Source organism: Gouania willdenowi, chromosome 17, assembly GCF_900634775.1.
Source record: "Gouania willdenowi chromosome 17, fGouWil2.1, whole genome shotgun sequence".
In the NCBI taxonomy this organism is placed as follows: domain Eukaryota; kingdom Metazoa; phylum Chordata; class Actinopteri; order Blenniiformes; family Gobiesocidae; genus Gouania; species Gouania willdenowi.
Window position 1 is genome coordinate 12,108,188 of NC_041060.1, and position 10,374 is coordinate 12,118,561.

At 38.8% G+C, this 10,374-nt stretch overlaps 1 protein-coding gene across 1 annotated transcript; it reads left to right on the forward strand.

Annotated features, from left to right (window-relative positions):
• Positions 1-2,403: 2,403 nt before the first annotated feature.
• On the forward strand, positions 2,404-6,008 carry LOC114479209 (C-X-C chemokine receptor type 4-like). Its single transcript, XM_028472765.1, has 4 exons — positions 2,404-2,465; positions 2,548-2,762; positions 3,910-4,193; positions 5,288-6,008. The coding sequence occupies exons 1-4, from the start codon at positions 2,451-2,453 to the stop codon at positions 5,881-5,883; spliced, it is 1,110 nt and encodes a 369-aa protein (XP_028328566.1). The 5' UTR covers positions 2,404-2,450; the 3' UTR covers positions 5,884-6,008.
• The last annotated feature ends 4,366 nt before the right edge of the window (positions 6,009-10,374 follow it).

Genomic DNA, 10,374 nt, shown 5'->3' on the forward strand with positions numbered 1-10,374 from the left:
TGGGTCAATGTGTCCCTGAACTAAAGTGAGTTTTCTGCTCTAAATACTAATCAAAAATTGGCATTTTTCCTCATTAGCATAACATTAAATATCACAAGCTCAGCTCTGTAATGGCTTTCCTTTACCACTGTATCACCATTTAAAAGGAAATACTGTAAGATGGTTTTCCATCATTATGCAAGATGAATTGCCAAAAAGTGTTATGGTGTGGAGTGTGATTATTGAGGAGACGAGAAACGGAGACGTGTCGGTGAGATAAATGGTTCAGAAAACACACATTTTACTCTTTGTAGTATCCAAGCTACAATTTCATTTAAAACTTCATTTAAATCTGGTCCTAATTATTCTAGTTTTGTTAATAACTTTGTTAGGAGTCACTGTTTAACTTTAGCAGAGATAATGCTAATCTTGCACATTTCAAAGATAAAAATGTGTGATTTGATGCTTTAATCAAAGTTTGGTTTTCCTGTGGAATGAAACACTTTCAGGTCATTAGTTCACTGTGTTTCCTGAGAATGTGCAAAGCCTTCAAGTTCAGACAAAATCAGAGGTTCATTTTCAGCATAGTTATATTAGCCAGTAGGCTAGGCTAAGCACATTATTTTACTCTATCTGCTTTGGTAAACATTATCGGATACAAGAAAACTGCACAAGGGCACAATTTATTCTAACATACATTTGAATGTAAATGAGCATTAACTCTTTTCTTTTCTTTTTTTTTTTGATCTAACATCAGTCATTGTTTTCCTAAATCTGAGGAGCTTTTACTCTGCCTGGTTGTTTCTCTGAGATTCCACAGCTGATACTAGTGAATGCTGAGGAAGGGTGGGGAAAGGGAGACAGAGATAAGGAGTTGTGGGTTCAATCCTGAAAGTTTGAGTTACTTTTTTGTGTTTGTTTTGGAGAAATGTTTACTTTAAGGATCAGTTTGTGGGATGAGAAGATTTACAGACGAAGCTTCCATATCCTCTTCAGAGAACTACATTTGTTCATACCTTTATACTCGCTATGTTTGGTATTTTTTGCATAACGCTGTGTTAGTTTCCTTCCATTTTTAAAGCACACTTTAAATGAATTACATCGTCCTAATTTTCCAATTTCTTTAAGGATGTTTTTATGCAAAACCGGGGTCTTCAACTACCTTTTACCAAGGGCAAGAGACTTTTCCAGCTTTTCTGCGTCCCTCTTTCAAGTGACTTAAAGCCACAACTATCACATTTTTTAATACTCTCATCCACTACTGATGCCAGTGTGACCCCAAAAACACGACCAAAGTGACATTTCTGCATTTATCACAGATTGAAAGTTGTTGACAGAACAATTATGGATGTTGATATTTTGGCTTTCAATGGAAATACCCAAACAGGAGTAAAGTCACTGCAAGCAGAAGAAAAATGGCGTCAAAGTGAATCACTGTCTGGTGATGAAATACACGATGTCACGGTAAGAATGAAGTAAAAACACTCCTTAAAGAAACTTTTCCGCTTCGGCACCGTTTTTGCGATCTTCTACCCGACTCCAAATCCCACAATGCAATGCGCACAACTTTTCGGAAGTTCAAGTCGCATGACCTTTTGACAACAAACCGATTGTTTATGCGTTTAATTTTCAAGCTGCAATTCCAATCTTCGACATTTGTTTGTGAGTAAATCCCTATAAGATCATTTATTTGAACAGCTTTTGGATGACATACAGGTACAGTTTTAAAAAAAAAAAATGTGAGTTTTATGGAGCTTTGAAATACAACATTCACATTATCTACACCATATGTGTCAAACTCAAGGCCGGGGGTGCCCAATCCGGCCTTTTTTTCACAGGAAATGATAATATGACCCTGGGTAAACGCTTATTGAGTCATTCAGCATGAGTTACTCTAAGTTCATAGAGGTGAGGCTCTGACTAATGTCGCACACACACACTTGCACAAACTTGTGTTTTATCAACAAATGTGAACAAGTCTTACAGTGAAGTGTTTACTTGAAGCGAGCGTAGCAGAGCTGATAAACATCATCATCCTGTGTGTGTCTGTCTTTGCGCTTCCTTCCATGCGTGTCTTTTAACCGTGTCTACATGCATCGTACCAAACAGTCCAACAAGTCTTCTCACTCTCTGCCTCTTGTCCTGCTCTAACTGAGCGTGCAGCTCGGAGACACACGCACTCACATGAATTAGTTCATTGTCTGATTCACATCTACGTTCTCCCAATGGGACCTGATTATCAGGACCCAGAAGTCTCTGAGCTCCAACAATTCAAACGCCGTTGGATCCTGTGGTAGATCTACTATCAGCACCTGACACCTCAATAACAGGAAAAACGTTTCAACAGGAACACAGATGTGATGGACTGTTGGGGGGGGGTGGTGGACGGAGGGTGGGACTTGTTAATATAACCCCTGGTGGACCAAAGCCTCAGCTTCACTCTGCTGAGAGAAAGAGGAAGTGTCTCCGACATGTCGTACTATGAGGTAAGGACACTTGGATGAATGAAGACCGACTGACATAAGAAAAGAAGGCATTTCATTTCATTTTAATATCATCTGTTCCCAGCATATCCTCTTCGACTATGACTACAATGATACCGGTTCTGGATCTGGCTCTGGCTCGGGGTATTTCGGGATGGATCTGGAGGAACCTTGTGACTTGGAGCATGTGAGGACAGATGAGCTTCAGCAGGTTTTTCTACCTGTGGTCTATGCCCTCATATTCACACTGGGCATCACTGGGAATGGCTTGGTCGTCATCGTGCTCGGCTGTCAGCGCAGGTGAGAGAATAATGGTTTGGATCAGAAACCTGATCACATTTTTCATTAACCTTTAGTTTATCAGAGAACCACATTGTGATTATTTTATCTCTTTTATAGGTGTATCCTAGCAGCAGTACATTAAACAAGTTACAGTTTCAGAATAATACTAAAATGTTCTAAAAACAAACAAATAGCACAGAAGACAAGTTCATGAAAAACAATAAAAAGTACAGTCACAGAGTAAGAGCTTATGAAAGATAAAACTATAATTGATAGTTAGAAATAAATTAGCTAAAACAGGAACATGGTGATAGTTCCAGTGAGATTTATTTTGTCTTCTTTTTTAACAGTGTTTTAAGTTGAGCTTTTGTTTTATTCAGACAAGGTTTATCATTAAGTTTTTATGTTTTTTTCCTGACATGTTTCGACTGTCAACTGCCAGTCTTCCTCAGGGGAGTTCTGCTGATACCCTTTGATGGTTCCTTTGAATTTTCACTTGACTTCCATGTAATAGTTCCAGCAAGATTCATTTTGTCTTCTTTTTTTAACAGTATCTTACTGAAAATTATTTTCTGAATAAACGAAACTTCAACTTAACATACTGTTAAAAAAGTAGACAAAATGAAACTTCAAAGGAAACATCAAAGGCAGTCAGCGGAAGTCCTCAACACTTGCAGTTGACAGTCGAAACATGTCAGGAGACAAACAAACAAAAAAATCCTGATAAACCTTGTTTGAACAAACAAAACCTCAACTTAACAAGAACATGGTGAAGTTTTTGTGATAAGGGTGCTGTAAAAGGGCCTAAAACTTTACCTTTGAGACCAACTCTGTGAGTTTAAAGTTTTTCTGTAAAGCATTCTATGCACATGGAGCAGAACACATGAAAGCTTTTGTTTACCATGTTCATAACATACATTTGGAAACCTGAGTAAAAACAAATCTTTCGAGCGCAGACTGTAGTTACATCTGGGTTTTTGGGTCGCATAACTACAAAGGTAGGGAGGCAGCAAAGAATTGCCTTGTAGATCAAACCAAGCCAGTGAATGTGTCTGCGTAAAGATAGAGCCGGCCATCGATGTTTGTGACATCTGCTGAGGAGTTCAAACAATAACAACACAAAGTTTTTGGTCAGAACATTTATCGAGCATGACATCTCTTCCAGGTCCAAGTGCAGCCTCACTGATCGCTATCGTCTCCATCTCTCTGCTGCTGACCTCCTCTTCGTCCTGGCCCTGCCGTTCTGGGCGGTGGACGCGGCTCTGGCCGACTGGCGTTTTGGAGCAGTTGCCTGCACGGGCGTGCACGTGATCTACACGATCAACTTGTATGGCAGCGTGCTAATCTTAGCCTTCATCAGCCTGGATCGGTACCTGGCAGTAGTCCGTGCCACGGACACCAACACAGGCGGACTGAGGCAGCTGCTAGCACACAGACTGGTGTATGTAGGTGAGTGTCAGACTGAATGCACTCAACAAATATTAATGTCAATGTTATTATGTCAACAACTTCCACCAAACTTGTTTGTGTTAGAACTGCTTAAAGAGTAACTAAACCACAAAACCACTTTTTTTTCTGCTAAATACAAATGTATTTGGGTATGAACTAATGCTGGTGATTGATCCTGGTCCAGGTCTCAACATTTAAGTCAAACTATTTCAATTTGGATTATTTTGTTGTAAAATGTCAGAGTCACTGCCATCTATGGGTTTAAACCTGGCTATTACAATAGATGTTTGCTATTGGCTGAGAACAAGATCATGTGACATTTTGGTACCATCTTGCGTCACAAACAAGCACTGTTAGCCCCGCCCCTTTTATCAAAACTAGCACCTGTGGGCTCTACAATTTGAGGTGAGTATGTTTGATTGAGAGAGGTATAGTGAGTAATGAGTAGCTAGTTAACATAGCATAGATTGTTCATCTGTGATTTTATAGTATGTGCTGGGCGTGTCTTAACTGCTCCAGGAGCCCCGCCCATAATCAAGACACATTTTTGAATTCTCCTCCTAGTGGCAGGTCAGGAGAAAGCAGGGGTTTAGTTACTCTTTAAAGAGAATATACAGTAACGGCTTTATTTACCGGCGAGTAGTTCCTACTGCATGTTTACAAGTTTATAAATATAATTTTATTGTTTTTATAATATTTATTTATTGTGCTTAGCTCCTGTTATGAACATATACATAGGCTACATCTGAATGAGGTAACCTTTTAAATAATAATAATTAATAAATAAATAACAAAAATACAACTGGTTTCCATGTGTTTCCGAGCAGTAGGAACTACTCTGCGGTAAATAAAACTCATTAATACACTGGAAAACAATAACCAGAAATAAATATTTGCTCCCTGGTAAAGATAGTAGCTCTAACAACTAGTACGATGATAAGCTGGGTGATATTACAGCCTGTGCATGCAGCACGGGGCAGAATTTACTCTGTCTCTGGTTTGTTTTTGAAATGTTTCCGGACGTTTCCGAGTTTTAGTGTCACCCTTCTTCTTCTCCTAGTTCCTTACATCTTCATTTCCTCTTGTTCCTACAGGTGCCTGGTTGCCAGCCGTTCTACTGGCGGTTCCAGATTTGATATTTGCTCGGACTCAGGAAGGAGGAGAAGGTGCGACTCTGTGCCAGAGGTTCTACCCAGAACACAATGCTCCTATCTGGGTCGCAATCTTTCACCTCCAGCTGATCTTTGTGGGTCTGGTAATACCAGGCCTGGTTCTGCTGATATGTTACTGCGTGATAGTGACCAGGCTGACCCGAGGCCCTCTTGGTGGCCAGAGGCAGAAGAAGCGAGCGGTCAAGACCACAATCACTCTGGTGTTGTGCTTCTTCGTGTGCTGGCTACCATATGGAGCAGGCATCTCTGTGGACGCCTTGCTGCGTCTGGACGTCCTGCCACGGAGCTGCAGGTTGGAGGCAGCTTTGGGGATGTGGTTGGCTGTGGCTGAACCAATGGCGTTTGCTCATTGCTGCTTGAACCCTCTTCTGTATGCCTTCCTCGGGGCCGGCTTTAAGAGTTCAGCGCGGAGGGCCCTCACTCTGAACAGAGCCTCCAGTTTGAAGATGTTACCTCGAAGACGTCCAGGGGCTTCCACCACCACTGAGTCTGAGTCCTCTAGTTTACACTCCAGTTAGTGTTTGCTAGTACCGCTGCTGTGTATGTACTGTATATAGTCTACTGTACTGTATGTGTGTGGAAGTTCACTAAGGAGAGGTTAGGAAGCAGTCTGCTGGCTCAGGACTTGACATTATACCCTCATTCTGGACTTCCTATTGTAAATAATGAAAATGTTTTGTATGTTTTCAAGTTTTTGTAAATAAACATGTAAAATCATTATTTTCACAAGTTTTATTCTTCATGTGGGTTTTACATTTGCACATTTAGGTAACACTTTATTTGAAGTTTTACATTACATTACACTGTCAGTATCTGTCATTAGCATGAATAAAGGTGTCATGAAGGCTGTCATTAAGTGTCGTTTGCTAAATTATGACACCTTTGGAGCTATGTTGGCATTTTTTGGGTTAGGGGAAGGGATCTAGTGGGGTTAGGGTAACAAATGACACTTAATGACATCCTTCATGACACCTTATTCATGCTAATGACAGGGGTCATGTCATAATAATGACAGCATAAAAGTAAAGTGTTACCCACATTCCAGTATCTATAAAGAAACCTTAAACACTTAAAAATACAGCCTGAGTTTACGTTGCTCAGGAGATTTCTTTTTGTTGAAATGAATGATAATTTAAGGCTTGACATTTTTTTTATTATTATTATATAGTTTACAACTGGTTTAATACGTGATCAACAAAGGATAGAATCGAAAACAAAAACAACAAAAGAAATCTTTGAACCTGGGTTCAAATCAAATATAACAACTTTGAGAATAAAGACTGATATTCTTACATAAATGAAAGCAGGCCTTTAATGTGACGTGTGACAGCTGCAGGTGTATTTGACTCGCTTTATGTTATTTGCGTCAGATTTATGTTGATTGCACAAACAGTTTGCCGCTTCGATGTGGGAAACAAGAGCAAATGGGGGGGGGGTCAGGAGGTTCATTTTTCCATCACTTTAAAGCAACAGAAGTGCTTCCCACATACACTTACTTCCACTTGTAAGTGAGAGAAACAGAAGCTGGAAGTTCAACCGTGTCCTGTTTCCTGGAGTGAAGATGAGAGGGTGAGGAGGGTGAGAAGGATGAGGAGGAGGGCTGCGAGTCAGGCAGAGAGGAAAAATACAGTAACTGCACCACAATGAAAATACACAACACTGTATCATCTGCATGCACAGGAGACAAACACACACATACACACCAGATGAATTTATGGCACAGATGCATCTACTCCTTCACACACGCACACACCATTTACGTCTATTCATAGTGTATTCAAAACAGGAAGCACTTCCTGCAGCTCATTTTAGGAAAAACAAGCAGTGAAACAATCAAACAGTTCAGCAGCGCTCTCCGACACAAAAAGCTGTCACAAAGTAAACCATGCACTCTGCATGATTTCAAAGACCTGGGACCGGACACGTCAAAACCCAGGTAATAAATATGAGATATTTTCCAAACCAGAATAGAAATACATTCAGGATCAATGCCAAATACACATATTTAAATGTCTGTCTGTCCATCAGTGATTTTCAAAATTAAAGGTAAATTAAAAGTTTTAATTAATCCCATGTTAGCTGCAGTTTCTGATTAACTCTAAGCAGCATAAATCTGCTCAGTAACATGATATCCTTTATATTTCTAAGCACAGATACTGGAAATGCCTTTTGGAGGGACAATTGTAGGTTGTAGGTCTAATTCCAATAGGTCCAAGGGCTAATTGCTTTGCCAAGATTATTATCCTCATACTTTTGAAAGATTTGCTTTATTGTAATAATAGGCTAAAAAACTGCTACATATTTCTCTAAAGCTCCTAATGCTTGTGTATGAACTACCATTCAGGGAGTAAAATATAATTATTTAAGTAATGGTATCTAAAAGTTTTTCCATTGATCAATATCAGTCTGTGATATTTATTCTGATTTTGACCGTTAGAATAAATCTTTTAGGTTTTAGGTAAAAGACAGAATGTAAATGAGTTACAGTCGGAGTGTGGCCATTTTAATTTGTGGTCAATGGAATATTCACATTATAATATGTCAGGTTCTGAACGCAGGCCAATATTCAATGCTTTTTCACATTTTTCTAATTTTAGTAAAACAAAAATGTAATATATTTATGAGAAAAAGATAAGTTCCCCAGATAGAACCTTGTGGGACTCCCTTAGGGCAGCGGTTCTCAACCAGGGGTACGTGACTTAAACATGTTGCAGGGCGTACTTGGAAACATTTATTCGTTTATTTTTTAATGTAATGAGTAATTTGATATCTTATTTCAGAAACTGTATGTGTCCATCTAACAGTTTTTCCATCTACTGACATTCAACGGCATAAATGGAAAAAACAATAATGCGGCCTTATTTTTCCACAAAATCCTTCCTAATATGTTGAAGGTTATCAAAAAAACTAATTTAAGCGAATATATATTCCCAGATATAAAATATATATGAATGCACACTAAGAATAAGTTGGATACTTAGTTTTATTAGTTGCATTTCTGAAGACAATGATGATGGAAAAGCAGGCCTTTACTCACTGGAAATGGCAAAATGTATATCATCTCTATGTACATTTCTGGTGTAATGGCACTTTATCATTCCCAAGTAAAATAATACAACAGTGAAGATAGCCTGTGATTTACAAACAATGTTAATGAAGGAATGACTTATATAGTACTGTAGTAGTTGCCTATTTGGATGCTTTTAGGGTATTTTAATCGTTCCTATATATGCAGAATCTCTTCTGACCAAATAACATGACACTCGTCTTGTTTTGCACTTGCATAGTCAGCCTGTATTGCTTTTGTGTGTTTTCCTACAGATGTTCAGGTCCTCTCTTATTCAGACAGGCCGGGCTTCCTGCTGCTGAACAATCGTGGGAAAGCCAGAGGTCAAGACAAAAGGAGAAATAAAAAGGAGAGAAAGACTGTGTCGCATCCCAAATGGCCCACGATAACTTCCTGCCTTGTTCCTGGTGGATTAATACAATGTGACAGGTTAAACCAATAGCCTGCCAGCGGTGACTGTATTGACCTCAGCAGGTGGAGACGTGGGAATGATGTGAGAGCAAGGCTGGGATCCAAAGGAATAATGGAGAAGAACCCAGTGCTTTCCATCACAGCTGGTCCTGAATTGTTCTGATGGGTTTCCTTTTTGTGCTCTCGTAAATGTTGCCAATGCATTAAGGTTTGTTTCACACTATTCACACAATGCTGACTCACTCAGCAACCACATTTCATACACTAGCATTCTGTTAGCTTACATGGGGACTCTTTATTTAAAAAAATATTTGATTTTATTTTAAATTCAATATCATGCAACGCTTTGATCTGTTTAAAGTAAACAAATATAACTAAAAGAAGCCCAGTTTGTGTAAATGGATAACGGTGATGTCTTTATTTGAAAGTAATTCAATCTGATTGACAAATAGGGTCCATACCTACTTATTAGTTTTAAAATAAATGATCTGAAAACACACACACACACACACACACACACACACACACACACACACACACACACACACACAGACAGACCTACAGGTGTCTAGAGGACATACCGCACACATTCAGAACATTTAGTCCAGTGTTTTTTAACATTGGGGTCGTGACCCCATGTGTGGTCGCCTGGATTTAAAATGGGGTCACCTGAAATGTCTAGTAAGCATTTAAAAGAAAATGTACTGATTAAAATTACATTTTTGTAATTTTTTAATTACTCTGTTTTAAAATGAAAACACCACACACAATCGCAAACAACGGTATTCTATACTTTCAAATCCTCAAATTTAAATCTAGTTTAAAAAAATATCTACTTTTAAAAATATCTGGGAACCACTGATTTAGTCATTTGAAGTATCACACATTCTGTAGAAGTTTATGAATTTCTGCATTATGCATGTGATGGACATGATGCTCTGTCTAGGTGAACCAGTCCCTTCTCTGAGTCTGGGACTGGGATAGGGTCACTCCAGCAGACCTCCATACTAATAAATGTAAATGCATCTTATGTATTTATTACTTTAAACATAGTCCTATCAAAATATGCCTTACAGTAACATCCAGCACTTTCCTAGTCACAATAACAGTCAATGCAGGCCCCCAAATGGTGTATGGTCCAGAATACATTAGTGAGATGATAGTTTGCTGTGAACTCTGGGCTCTACTATCTGACCTGTGCCCATAGATCTGAGAGACCTGTAGGGTTGTATGACTGAGAGGGAGATTTTAAATCACATTATATTTGATTTTAATGTTTTTACTGCTGATTTTTAAATGTCTGTACTGCTGTTTTTAATGTTCTTATTGATATTTAAACTGTCAAATATTTCTGTTGCACTTTTTAATCATGTAAACCACAATGAATTACCTTGTGTATGAAATGTGCTTTACAAACTAATGTCCCTTGTCTAAAAATGAAGAGTTTTTAAAAAGCACGAGTTTTTACTGCTCTCAAGCGTTCAAATAGCTGCACTGCAGGTCAATGGGAGCTACCATATTACATTTATCG